Raw genomic sequence first — 14,817 nt, 5'->3', positions numbered from 1 at the left:
TGGCAGACGGATTCTTAACCACTGCGCCACCAGGGAAGCCCCCCAGTTAAAGTTATATTTGTCCCTTGCACACACAAAAAATCTGATTTACAACAGATGCCTGCTATATGCCAGACCCTTTGCCTTTAGAACATTCTAAACCCCACACTTCCTGGGCAATACTCTAAGAATCAAAGGACTACAGGATCCCCTTTATTCCTCTTTCATGACACTTATAATTTTCTATTATGAATTACAGCCCTCTGTACATGTGTCTTATCTCGTCTATCGGTTTGGCCAAAAATTTCGTTCGGGTTTTTCTGTACAATGTTACGAAATACCCAAACGAAGTTTTTGGTCAACCCGATATTAGATAGCAAGAGTCTTGGGATCTGCTGCATATCTGGGTCTTCTTGAATTTTACAAAAAATTTAGCACTGCCTCCATTGTGTATGGTTACATGTAAAATAAATATCTAACACCTACTACATGGTAATGGATGTGTTGGACAAACAATTAAATGAATCATCTTAGTAATCCATTTGTATAACATCTAAGAAACTAAAGTTCAGGGAGTTACTTGCCCAGGGTCATGTAAAATTGCAGCCCAGGGCCCAGAACATTAGAGATACACAGTATTTATCTGATGAATGAATGGTGGCAGAGCCAGGACTGAAAACCACAGGCAATCGAGAAGCCTCTTGCCTTGAACTAGGGACTCCTTGAATGTAGGCTGATGTCCCACCCAGGTGCTGAACATTCATTCAGTGACAAAGAAACTTCCCTGACCTACAAATGAACCAGGGTTGTGCCATTAACGATTGAGGGCCGGACGGGCTGATACTGCCTAGTGCTTCGCATCCTGACCTAAGAAACTTTTGCCTGAACCTTCTAAAAAGTCCGTTTGGGGAAGTCTTCTCTTTGCCCCAGAGATACTGATAGTGTGGCCCTGAGTCACATTTGTCTTGAGCTGCACTGTCCAATATAGTCCAACATCTCTTAGGCATTTGTGGCATGTGTGACTATTTAAGCTAAAGTAAAGTAAAAATTCAGCTCAGTTGTGGTAACCACATTTCAGGTGCTTAATAGCCACATGTAGCTAGTGGCTACCATATTGGATGGTGCAGGTACAGAACCTTTCCATCAATGTGGAAAGTTCCATTGGACAGTGCTGGTCTAGAACCACCACATGTCTAGGGGCAGATCATCTGTGTGTGTGTTATTGGGCATTTACTGTGTGCCAAGCACAGGGCTCACTTTGCAATCACTGTACAAGTATTATCTCATTTAATTCTCACAACAGCCCAGTGAAGTAGGTGCAATTATTATCCTCATTTTATATTTTAATTTTTTGGCCCCGCCGAGCGGCACGTGGGATCTTAGTTCCCTAACCAGGGATTGAACCCATGCCCCCCTGTGTTGGAAGCTCGGAGTCTTAACCACTGGACCACCAGGGAAGTCCTATTACCCTCATTTTAAAGACAAGGAAACTGAAGCTCAAAGAGGTTAAGCCACTTGTTCAAGGTCACACAGCAAGGATGTGTTAAAGCCAGGATTTGAATCCCGCTCTCCTTATTCTCTGCTGAAATGCAGCCCTCCCAGTGGTTTCTGAGATTTAACATCAAGTTCTGCCCTCTGGGCCTGACCTTTTGTGTTAAAGAGAAGAGTCAATACAGGGGACCACCAAATCTGTATGTCACTATGAACATTTAACTTAGGAAAACTGCCCTCCCCTTCCATTCCTTTTCCTTCCTTTTCTTCTCCCTTCCCTTCCTCTTCCTTCCTTTTTCCTTTTTCCCCTCCCTCCCTCCCACCTTCTCTTCCTTAATCACTCAGTACAGACACTGGCAGTCTGAAAGGATCCTGCTGTAGCACTGGAGGAGGTACCTGGGGGTGCCCTGGAAGGTACTGGGACAGCCAAGGGACAGGGGCACCCAAGGGTGTTGAAGGTATTAGCTATTTACCAGTTGGTACGGAATGACTTCAGTATTTTAACAACTATCAGGGGCCTCCCAGAGACCACTAGTGTGCCTGGCACAGGAGCCACCAAGCCAGTAAGCCCTGGGACTTGGGGGGACGGTGCTGAGAAGGGAAGTTGGAACAGTGCCTGGCAGAACCTCATCTGCTCAAAGCTGAGGGCCACCGTGTCTGTCCCCTCCCTACAACTCACTCTGGGGCCTTTTCCACTGCCTCCACAGGACACCAGGCGGAGACTTCACAGGTCTTCTGCTTCCCTTTATACTCTATACACCTGCCGGTCTGGATTCCTGTGGGGGTCAAGGGGTCGTAGAAGCACATGTATGAAAGAACGAGGTGGGGGTGGGGGGGGAGGAAACGCCACTCAACTCAAGCAAGAGACTATGTTTTTCAACCCAAGCAGTTTCAGTTTCCATGAAACCCATCCAAACCACAAACTTACATAAGAAAAATCAAGCAAGCAACACATAGAACAGTAAGCTTTTCAAAAAAGGATCAAAAAGAACACAGAAAGACCGTGGATGCCATTCGATTTTTTTGGTTTCTCTGCAAGAAAAGATGGCTGAGGGGGGAGCTGAACAGGGTATATTCTTTTGCCTTGTATAAATGGACTAGAACTTGGCTTCTAAACAGGCATCTGAGTCCCTCTAGGTGCATACAGCATGTACCAGGATGTACAGAGCCATGGAGTAAGCATGGCACATCTTCCTGGAGTATCAGTGTCATTAACAAATTTTTGAGGGGAAAGTTAAATAGTAAATAATATTAATGACCTCTCCACCAACTCAAATGCATATGGGATGGAATTGAATATTCATATGCTTTTTTGTGTACAGGTGTATTATAAACAATGATGGTTTTTACTTTTTCTTTTTTGTGGTAATTTTTTTATTATGTGCCTTAAGTTAAAACAAGAGCTTTGGAAATTCTGAAGGTTAATATTGTCCCCAGGTGCCCTGGGGGTACACATTCATCCTTTTCAACCTTTGGGGAAATTCAAGAGGAAACACTTAGAACACTCAGATGATGCTATGGGCCATTCAGTTTTTCTATCAATGAGCACCCTGAAGGGACTAATTCTGCGAGGTTTTCAGGAGCTGCTCTCACTGGGAGTTAGAGTCACATTCATAGTCAGCAGTTGGTCCTCTGGGTTCAGAGTCGAGGCATGGGGCAGGTACAGGCTTATCCATGGCCTGGGGAGGGTGGACGAAGGCAGCTGAGAGCCAGAGGCTAAAAATCTGGGCATCTCGAATGTCACCAAGGTTCCAGACCATCCACCCACGGGGTCTCAGGAAAAGAAACAGAACATACCTTTGCTCTTTGGGCCCATCCGTCCCTTTTTACAACCCTGGTCAGAGGTACAGAGCGTCCTGCGGGTGGGGTACTGCAGAGAGAAGGACAAGGTAGTGGGGAATAAGCATCGTGTGTCCCTGCGATACAGAAGGGCAGATGTCTATGTCCACACAAAAGCTTGCACATAATGCCAAAAAAACGGGACAGCCCAAATATCCACCTGTAGATGAATGGACAAGTAAAATCCAGGACATTCATCCAGTGGAATGTTATCTGGCTGGCCACAAATAGGAATGAATGAAGTACTGGTACCTGCTACGATGTAGATGAAACTTGAAACATGATGGATGCTAAGTGAAAGAAGCCAGATACTAAAGACCACATATTGTATGATTCTGTGTATATGAAATGTTCAGAACAGGCAAATCCATGGACAAAAGCGTGATCAGTGGCCGCAGGGGCTGAGGGAAGCAAGAATGGGAGTGACTGCTAATGGGTATGAGGTTTCATTTTGGAATAATGAAAATGTTCTGGAAACTGATAGTGATAATGGCTGCACAGCTCAGTGAATATACTAAAAACCACTAAATGGTACACTTTAAAACGGTGAATTTTATGGTATGTGAATTACATTTCAATAAAAAATAAAAATTAATGAAATTCTAAGAAGCGTATGCCAGGGGCCACTTTCGGGGACAACCCTTGTGTTGGAGAGCAGGGGGCCTGGTTCAAGCAGCCCTGTGGCTCCAGAAACAAGTGAAGCAGACAGGCACAAAGTCTCAGCAGGAAATGTGGAAATAAAGGACTCCAGCCAGCACTCTCTCCTGGCCTAAGAAAATGAGGTCAATCAGCTTTCAATAAGAGCTGAGGACAGAATGAGGAAAAGAAAAATGAGATGACTTGGTTTATGCATACTCGGCTTCCCATTTTTCAGGGACCAGGTTTACGGGCCCATCTTGGGGAAACCAGAACCTCTGTGAAAATAGCCTCTTCTGTGCAATTTTACAGAGCTTCAGGGGAGTCCCCAGGCTTGGACCCAGGTACAACCAGGTTCGGCAATAGCTGCACCATTTTCTAGCTGAGTGGCCTCAGCCAAGGAACTTTTCCTCTCTGAGCCTCAGTTTCCTTCCCTGTAAAAGGGGAATGAACAGATTTGTCTTATATGGTTGTTGTGAAAATTAAATGAATTATGATGAGAAAGGGTTTAGCACATGGCTCTTGCTCAGTGAACGTTTCCTGTAGTTTTCAATCTCTTTCATGTTCTCTTTTCTTCCCAAGTTGCTTTCTTCCTGTTACCCAGCATGTCCTTGGTTTGCTGCCCTTGTGACCTCCAACTACACTATGAACCATTTGAATACAAGGCCTGGGTCATATCTTTGTAGTTTGAGTGCCTGACACGTAGTGGGTCTTGATGAATGTGGAATGAATGAACAAATGATCATTTACTGTGGCTCATGGGAAGCTATGTTGTTTTGATTATTGACTGGAAAGAAATCTCAGGAAAGAAGATAAACTGTCTCTATTTTACTCTCCAAAAGAAATTCCAAAATTAAAAGAAAATAAACACGTGGGACTTCCCTGGTGGCGCAGTGGATAAGACTCCACGCTCTCAGTGCAGGAGGCCCGGGTTTGATCCCTGGTCAAGGAACTAGATCCCACATGCATGCTGCAACTAAGAGTTCGCATGCCGCAACTAAGGAGCTGGCGAGCCGCAGCTAAGACCCAGTGCAACCAAATAAATAAATAATAAATAAATAAATATATTTTTTAAAAAGACGTTTTAATCATCTGTTTTTGTGGTTGTCACATGCGTTGATGATGGCCACAAATTCTTTGTCGCTCTTGCCATTGGGAGGTAGAGGGTTTCCCCTTCCCTTTGAAGCTGGGCTGGCTCTGACCAAATAACCAACAGAAGGCAGTGGAAGTAATACTGTGTCAGCTCTAGTACTGAGCCTGGGAGGCCTGGAAGCTTCTTTTGGCTTGGGGGAACCTGAGCTGCTATGAGGAAGTTTAGAAAGACTATGCGGAGAGACTCTGAAAGGAGGAGAATCCTTGAGAGTTCCCGGAGAGGAAGAGAAGGGCAGCCATCCCGGTACCCCAGCTGAGCCTCCAAATGGTGCTAGCCCCAGCCGCTATCCGACTGCAGCGCCGTGAGAGATCCCATGCAGATCCCAAGATCAGCAGAACTGCCCAGCTAAGGTCAGTCAACCACTGAACTATGAGAGCTCGTAAAATGCTTGTTGCTTTAAGTCCACCAGGTTCAGGGTAGTTTGTTATGCAGCAATAGATAATTATAACCAATGTCTCTTCATTTTGGTGTACCGCTGGGGTTTGGCCATATTTACTGAGTCAAGCCCTGTCCTTGACTTCCACCTCTTGATCAGAGTTAGGGTGGGTGTCAGTATGCAAAGAGAGGAGGCGAATATCCCATTAGAGCAACCCAAACCAGCTTGGGTCACAGGTTAAAGTCCCAAGAGTTACATAGTGCTCTCTGGGCTGCTCTTTGAGTTCCAGTCAGTCTGAGTGACATCCTGTCTGAGAAAGAGTAACTTGTCATTTGAACTGTCACAGCTCACATTTATCCAGTGCTTACAATGTATCATGCCTTGTTTCCAGCCTGTCACAGAGATTCGCTCATTTGTTTCAAAAATCCTAAGAGCTAGGTTTTGTAATTAGCCCCATTTTGCAAATGAACATATCAAGGCACAGAGTGGTGAAGCCACCTGCCCAAAGTCACAAAGCTAATACGTCAAGTATTAAACCATTTACAGTCTAGCTCCTAAATCCAGGCTCTGGGCTACCCTAACTGTCTTCCTTACCAGTCTCAGTAACTTGAAAAGTGCTGTGAGGGACTTCCCTGGTGGTCAAGTGGTTAGGACTCCGAGCTCTCACTGCTGAGGGCACGGGTTCAACCCCTGGTCGGGGAACAAAAATCCCACAAGCCGCAGCAAGCCAAAAAAAGAAAAGAAAAGAAAAGCATCTGTGCAAAGTACCACAGGCGTGGAGGGTAAGTAGCAATTCCAGAGTATGGGACAAAAGGGAAGCAAACTGGCCCCAAACTGGATACAATTTTGGATGCTGCCGGGAAGGGAGGTGGGAGGGAGTGTTTAGTTGGACTGACGCCCGCTACTTCGTTAGAGTAGCAGGAACATTTAAGGGGAGATGGGGGCAAGATAAACATAGAGAGGTCTCCTTTTAGGGGAACGTTATTGAGATAGACACCAAGGGAATGTTAGCTTGTTTCTAAGTTTAGGTAGAAATGACGCCAAAGACTGTAATGAGATAGAGCTTATCCACCCTGATCTCTCAGACACTCAGAAATCTAGGCCTTGTCACCAGAGTAGGCTGACGAGCAAGACCCACAGGCAAGGCTGGTCTTCCCCACAGGCTGGGGACCCGCTCAATATTGCCACAGCGTTGTGCCCCTCAGTTGGGACGGTCCCTGGTAAAGCGCAGGTGTGTTACTCGAGAGGGGAACAGCAGGAGTGTGTTGCCTAGACAAATTTTGCTATAGACAAACTTACCAGAATAGCTAGTTATCATTTTACAGAGCAGAGAGCAGGACTGGGATGGGACAGAATACGACCAGTATGTTTTGGTAGGGAAGAAAGCTTTCCAGAAAAAGTAGGGGAAGGTGGAGAGTACGGAGAGGGCAATGCTCCCATGTCTCCCGCCTTCACCACTACCCACTCCCGCCTTCACCACTACCCACTAGCCATGTCTCCCGCCATCACCACTACCACCCATGCAGTCTGGGAAAGACTGCATGGGTGGTAGTGGTGACGGCAAGAGACATGGGAGCATTCCTACCTCATATAGAGCCTAAAACTCTAAGAAGTGGGATGAAAAATCAAACTTGATTCCCAGGCTGGCCCTGCAGGCAGTTCACAGTGGACCGTGGCAGAAGCTGTGAATGAGGACAACTGGATTCTAAGCTTGGCTCTGCCTCCAGCAAGCTGTGTGACATTGGGGAGGTCACTGAACCTCTCTGATCTTTGTGCTGACCGGTAAAATGGGGCTGGGAATGCTGTTACCCCCTAAAGTTGAAGTGAGGCTCCACTGAAACATGAGGTGCTGTGCAAAGGCCAAGGATCCCTGTTGTCATGAGCTGCAGAGGGAGTGAGCGATGGAGAAAGCGGGCCTTGAGCTGCACAGGCTCCTAGTGCTGGAGCTGGAGACCCAGGGGGACAGATCAAGATCTGGTGGTTACAGAGGGAGAACTACAACATCTTCTCACCCTTTCCACCCAGCCCAGATCTACACCCCTGCTTTGTAGCAAGCAGAGGCTCAGTAAATATTTGCGGGCTCCAAAACACGCCTGGTGTCAGTTTCCATTTCCTCTGACCTGTGTCTCCTCCAGGAACTCTTGTCACCCATCACATCTTACCTCAGGACACAACCCTTGCTCTTGGCCTTCTATCTTGAGAAAGTTTGTCATCACAAAAAAAGAGTTCCCCTGCAGAGAAAAAGGAGAGAAGGCAAATGTAAAGCCATTGAGAACAGAACTACTTAATCATAGTAATCCAGCTGGCCAAGTGCCTGGGGGCAAACCTTTCCACTCTTCTAAGTTTCAGTCTAGAAATCAGGGTCTGGAAGCAACTGACAGCCCTGAGGCCTAATATCAAAGCTGGATGAGCCGCCCTGCTGAGCTGAGGGAGAGCAGAGGAACAGTTCAAATTGATTGAGCATCGGTTTTCCATTCCAGCCTCAAAAGCAGCCTTTTCATTTTTTGGACACAGTGAAATCCCATTAAGTTGAAATTCAAGAGACCTGGGGAGGCGGAGGTGGAGGTGTCACCTCCATCAGAAGGCTGTTCAGATTATCCAGGACTTTAATGAAAGGGCAGTAGGTCATCCCACCACCTGGGAAATAGCTGGAGGTTTTAATGACCCACTGTTAAGAGACAAAAACTGATAGCAGCTTGGCTTTTATGGTTTCGAAAAGCTTTCCAGCTCCCAAGGGCTGCCAACGTGCCCTTTTGTCCCTCCAACCCCCCATCTGTTCTTTTTTGTTCTCAACCCCACTTCAGTTTCTCCCTTGTGAGAATTCTACTTTCATTTTCTCTTCTTGCAAATTGAGACAATCTCATGCCCTTTCTCTGTGAGCCACACCCTTCCTTTCCCTTGTGCAAAACTGTACCCAAGGGTGTTTTTCTGGAGACATTTTTGTTGATAAAATGTCACACAAACAATATAGAAGGGCTGGTCCCCTCTAGGCAGAAAGTTCTTTACCTTTCTGGATCTAGGCAAAGTTTGCTGACTTGATGGCCCTGCTTCTGAAAAACTGTGTATAAATCAAGTGTGAGTGAATCAATTCATGTTTTCAATGCACCAGGACACACTGCTATTTTGAGAAACCCTGTAGGACTTGATAAAGCAAAGAATCATCTCCTTCGAGTTGCTGGATCTGACCCAATTTTGCAATTTTTAGGTTTTCTCAGTTGGGATTTTCATAGAGCTTTTTAAATGGGGCCAGTGTTTTTCTGGAGTGAGGCTCTAGGTCCCAGGGAGGGGTGCGAGGTCCTGGGGACAGTGACCAGGGACGATTCCTGGGAGGATGCTGATAAGTGCTCACCTGCAAGGGGACAGTGTAATCTGCCGTGTCGAAGACATTCCACACTACCTTCTTCAGTCCGTTCTCCATAATCTCCTTTTTCACCTCTGCCACCCCTTTCACCTTGGCATGCACAGAACTGATGACAGGTTCTTTCCATTGGTACAGCTTGTCATTCACCAAAGCAAAGCTAAATGGCAGACACAGAAAAGCATCAATGGTTTTCTCAAGTGAGGCACAGTGCATTGGTTTTGGATGCAGGTTCCGAAAGTCACCTCCATTAAAATCCTAGCTTTGCTGGGTGACTTCGGGCAAGTGGCTTGCCTTCTCTGTGACTCACTTTCCTTACCTGTAAAATGGGAAGAATAGTCATACCTACCTCATAGGGTTGTTGTGAGGATGGAACGAGATATGCATGCAAACTCCATAGCGCTATATCTGGAGCATAGTGAGCTTTCACTACATAGAAACTATTGGCCCCAATACCAACCTCTAATATTGCCTAATATACACCCTAATTTATAGGTTGCCTTCTCAAATACCAAAGTCCACCCCAGGTTGGTCCACCAGCTTTGTTTTGGGGCTCAGTAACACATTAGCATCTTTTTAAGGGTGTGTCCAGCAGGTCAGCCTCCTGTTTTCCAGAAACACCCACCTGATTTACAAATAATATTGATAATAGCAGCTACCCTTTATTGAGCACTTAGTACATGCCATGTGCTCTGTATGCATCCTCTCCCTTAATGTTCACAACAGCAATAGGAGATAGTTACTGTAATCATCACCCTTTTGTAGATGAGGGAATGGGCTCAGAGAGGTGAAGGAACTTGCCCAAGGTTACACAGGTAGTCAGTGGCAGGACTGAGGTCCTTGATTGGTCTACCTTATAGCCCAGAGCCAGACCTCTTAACCATGTACTGTACTTGTACCTGCATCATGTGGCTCTGCCTCTGGTTTCCTGCCTTTTGATCCATTCATTAGCTGTTAATATCTTCTTTGGAATATGAATCTAAATTATATGGTGGGGGAAGAGAGGGAGAAAGTGGAATTGATAACTAAAAATGGTAGATTCCATCCCCATTTATCTCTTTTCCCTGTCTCCCATTGCCCTGAATAATTGAGTTTATTTTATTTTTTATTTTGGGGGTTTTTTTTGGCCATGCCGTATGGCACATGGGATCCTAGTTCCCTGACCAGGGATTGAACCCACGCCCCCATGCAGTGGAAGCATGGAGTCTTAACCACTGGACTGCCAGGAAAGTCCCTTAAGAGTTTATTTTAAATGCTTTGTTTATTCATTTGGCAGGTACCTATTTTGGTCTCTTCCCTCTGCTCAGTCTCTGATATCTGAATGATATTAGGAAGTCTAAGCCAATGGCTGCCCTCTATGAGCTGACATTGGGAAACCAAGACACAGTGGGCCAAGGCTTGGTCCCAGCTGTTCTCAACCTTGGCTGTACAGTATAATTACTTAGGGAGCTTTCAAAATTGCAGCTCCCCAGTCTTATCCCTGGAAACTCTGATTCAGAAGGTCTGGAGAGTTAACCAGGTACCTATATATTTTTCTAAAGTTGATTTTAATGCACTGCCAGGGTTGAGGACCCGTGGGACACTCACAGAAAGACAGGTCACATTTGGCAATATGAAGTACTGTACATTTGAAATGCATTCCCCACGCCCCAACAATTCCACTCTTAGGTACATGCCCCAGAGAAACCCTCAAACATGTGCCCAAGGAGTCATATACAAGAAAGTATAAAGTTGTATTATTTGTAATAGGGAAAACTGGAAATAACCTAAATGTCCTTGAACATTGAATGGGTGAATAAATTGTTGGATTCATCCAATGGGATGTTCTGCAACAGTGAAAATGAATGGAGAGCTGCTTGTATCAATATGGAAATAACATAATATTGAGTAAACAAAGCATGCCACAGAATGAGAGAAAGTTTAAAGAAATTCAAAAAACATTATATACTTAAACAAATACCTGTCCACGCATATTCATAACAGCACTATTCACAATAGTCAAAAGGTGGAAACAATCAAAATGTTCATTAAAAGATGAATGGATAAACAAAATGTGGTCTATCCAAACAATGGAATATTATCTACCCACAAAAAGGAATGAAAGGATGCACATGTTATACTGTGGATGAACCTCAAAAAACATTCTGCCAAGTGAAAGAAGACAGACACAAAAGGCCACTTAGTGTATGATTCCACTTATATAAAATGTCCAGAATAGGTAAATCCATTGAGACAGAGAGTGGATTTATGGCTGCCAGGAGCTGGGGGAAGAGGTAAATTGGAAGTAACTGCATAATGAAGTTTGCGTTTTGGGAGATAAAAATGTTTTGGAACTAGATAGAGGTGGTGGTTGCACAGCATTGTGAAGGCACTAAATGCCACTGACTTGTTCACTTTAAATCGTTAATTTTTATGTTCTATGAATTTCACCTCAATTAAAAAGGGAAAACAGAAAACTTCCACAAGCCTCTTAGATAGATAGCCTCATCCATCAGAGGGCAGACAGCAGAAGCAAGAACTACAATCCTGCAGTCTGTGGAACAAAAACCACATTCACAGAAAGATAGACAAGATGAAAAGGCAGAGGGCTATGTACCAGATGAAAGAACAAGATAAAACCCCAGAAAAACAACTAAATGAAGTGGAGATAGGCAACCTTCCAGAAAAAGAAATCAGAATAATGATAGTGAAGATGATCCAGGACCTCGGAAAAAGAATGGAGGCAAAGATCGAGAAGATGCAAGAAATGTTTAACAAAGACCTAGAAGAATTAAAGAACAAACAAACAGAGATGAACAATACAATAACTGAAATGAAAACTACCCTAGAAGGAATCAATAGCAGAATAACTGAGGCAGAAGAGTGGATAAGTGACCTGGAAGACAGAATGGTGGAATTCACTGCTGTGGAACAGAATAAAGAAAAAAGAATGAAAAGAAATGAAGACAGCCTAAGAGACCTCTGGGACAGCATTAAATGCAACAACATTCGCAATATAGGGGTCCCAGAAGGAAAAGAAAGAGAGAAAGGACTCGAGAAAATATTTGAAGAGATTATAGTCGAAAACTTCCCTAACATGGGAAAGGAAATAGCCACCCAAGTCCAGGAAGCACAGAGAGTCCCATACAGGATAAACCCAAGGAGAAACACACTGAGACACATAGTAATCAAATTGGCAAAAATTAATGACAAAGAAAAATTATTGAAAGCAGCAAAGGAAAAATGACAAATAACATACAAGGGAACTCCCATAAGGTTAACAGCTGATTTCTCAGCAGAAACTCTAAAAGCCAGAAGGGAGTGGCATGATATACTTAAAGTGATGAAAGGGAAGAACCTACAAACAAGATTACTCTACCGGCAAGGATCTCATTCAGATTCGATGGAGATATCAAAAGCTTTACAGACAAGCAAAAGCTAAGAGAATACAGCACTCCCAAACCGGCTCTACAACAAATGCTAAAGGAACTTCTCTAAGTGGGAAACACAAGAGTTTCCCAAACAAAACACAAATGTTTTGTTCCCACAAAAACAAACCCAAAACAATTAAGAAAATGGTAATAAGAACATACATATCAATAACTACCTTAAACGTGAATAGATTAAATGCTCCAACCAAAAGACACAGGCTTGCTGAATGGATACAAAAACAAGACCCATATATATGCTGTCTACAAGAGACCCACTTCAGACCTAGGGACACATACAGACTGAAAGTGAGGGGATGGAAAAAGATATTCCATGCAAATCGAAATCAAAAGAAAGCTGGAGTAGCAATGCTCCTATCAGATGAAATAGACTTTCAAGTAAAGAATGTTGCAAGAGACAAGGAGGGACACTACATAATGATCAAGGGATCAATCCAAGAAGAAGAAATAACAATTATAAATATATATGCACCCAACATAGGAGCACCTCAATATATAAGGCAACTGCTAACAGCTATAAAAGAGGAAATCGACAGTAACACAGTAATAGTGGGGGACTTTAACACCTCACTTACACCAATGGACAGATCATCCAAGGAGAAAATTAATAAGGAAACACAAGCTTTAAACGACACAATAGGCCAGATAGATTTAATTGATATTTATAGAACATTCCATCCAAAAGCAGCAGATTACACTTTCTTCTCACGTGTGCACGGAACATTCTCCAGGATAGATCACATCCTGGGTCACAAATCAAGCCTCAGTAAATTTAAGAAAATTGAAATCATATCAAACATCTTTTCTGACCACAACGCTATGAGATTAGAAATCAATTACAGGGAAAAGAACGTAAAAAACACAAATACATGGATGCTAAACATATGTTACTAAATAACCAAGAGATCACTGAAGAAATCAAAGAGGAAATCAAAAAATACCTAGAGACAAATGACAATGAAAACACGACCATCCAAAACCTATGGGATGCAGCAAAAGGAGTTCTAAGAGGGAAGTTTATAGCTATACAAGCCTACCTCAAGAAACAAGAAAATCTCAAATAAACAATCTAACGTTACACCTAAAGGAACTAGAGAAAGAAGAACAAACAAAACCCAAAGTTAGCAGAAGGAAAGAAATCATAAAGATCAGAGCACAAATAAATGAAATAGAAACAAAGAAAACAATAGCAAAGATCAATAAAACTAAAAGCTGGTTCTTTGAGAAGATAAACAAAATTGATAAACCATTAGCCAGACTCATCAAGAAAAAGAGGGAGAGGACTCAGATCAATAAAAATAGAAATGAAAAAGGAGAAGTTACAGCAGACACCGCAGAAATACAAAGCATCCTAAGAGACTACTACAACTACAACTACAAGCAACTCTATGCCAATAAAATGGACAACCTGGAAGAAATGGACAAATTCTTAGAAAGGTATTACCTTCCAAGACTGAACCAGGAAGAAATAGAAAATATGAACAGACCAATCACAAGTAATGAAATTGAAACTGTGATTAAAAATCTTCCAACAGGACTTCCCTGGTGGCGCAGTGGTTGAGAATCTGCCTGCCAATGCAGGGGACACGTGTTCGAGCCCTGGTCTGGGAAGATCCCACATGCCGCGGAGCAACTAAGCCCGTGCGCCACAGCTACTGAGCCTGCGCGACTGGAGCCTGTGCTCTGCAACAAGAGAAGGCCACGACAGTGAGAGGCCTGCGCACCGCGATGAAGAGTGGCCCCCGCTCTCCGCAACTAGAGAAAGCCCTCGCACAGAAACGAAGACCCAACACAGCCAAAAACAAATAAATAAATAAATAGATAAATTAAAAAAAAAAAAAAATCTTCCAACAAACAAAAGTCCAGGACCAGATGGCTTCACAGGTGAATTCTATCAAACATTTAGAGAAGAGCTAACAGCCATCCTTGTCAAACTCTTCCCAAAAATTGCATAGGAAGGAAAACTCCCAAACTCATTCTATGAGGCCGCTGTCACCCTGATACCAAAACCAGACAAAGATACTACAAAAAAAGAAAATTACAGACCAATATCACTGATGAATATAGATGCAAAAATCCTCAACAAAATACTAGGAAACAGAATCCAACAACACATTAAAAGGATCATACACCATGATCAAGTGGGATTTATCTCAGAGATGCAAGGATTCTTCAATATACACAGATCAATCAATGTGATACACCATATTAACAAATTGAAGAATAAAAACCATATGATCATCTCAACAGATGCAGATAAAGCTTTTGACAAAATTCAACACCCATTTATGATAAAAACTCTCCAGAAAGTGGGCATAGAGAGAACCTACTTCAACATAATAAAGGCCATATACGACAAACCCGCAGCAAACATCATTCTCAATGGTGAAAAGCTGAAAGCATTTCCTCTAAGATCAGGAACAAGACAAGGATGTCCACTCTCACCACTATTATTCAACATAGTTTTGGAAGTCCTAGCTATAGCAATCAGAGAAGAAAAAGAAATAAAAGGAATACAAATTGGAAAAGAAGAAGTAAAACTGTCACTGTTTGCAGA

At 43.4% G+C, this 14,817-nt stretch overlaps 1 protein-coding gene across 1 annotated transcript in view; it reads right to left on the bottom strand.

Annotated features, from left to right (window-relative positions):
* The window catches only part of P2RX7 (purinergic receptor P2X 7), a 52,521-nt gene that overhangs the window by 22,141 nt on the left and 15,563 nt on the right, over nucleotides 1-14,817 (bottom strand). The window contains exons 2-5 of the mRNA XM_065889357.1: nucleotides 8,824-8,992; nucleotides 7,637-7,705; nucleotides 3,268-3,340; nucleotides 2,150-2,246 (exon numbers count right to left, since the gene is read on the bottom strand). Of these exons, the coding sequence (XP_065745429.1) occupies nucleotides 2,150-2,246; nucleotides 3,268-3,340; nucleotides 7,637-7,705; nucleotides 8,824-8,992 (408 nt within the window). The remainder of the gene's footprint in view (nucleotides 1-2,149; nucleotides 2,247-3,267; nucleotides 3,341-7,636; nucleotides 7,706-8,823; nucleotides 8,993-14,817) is intronic.

This window comes from Phocoena phocoena, chromosome 13, assembly GCF_963924675.1.
Source record: "Phocoena phocoena chromosome 13, mPhoPho1.1, whole genome shotgun sequence".
Taxonomy (NCBI): Eukaryota; Metazoa; Chordata; class Mammalia; order Artiodactyla; family Phocoenidae; genus Phocoena; species Phocoena phocoena.
The sequence above is the reverse complement of the archived record's forward strand: the minus strand, read 5'-3'. Positions and strand labels throughout refer to the sequence as shown.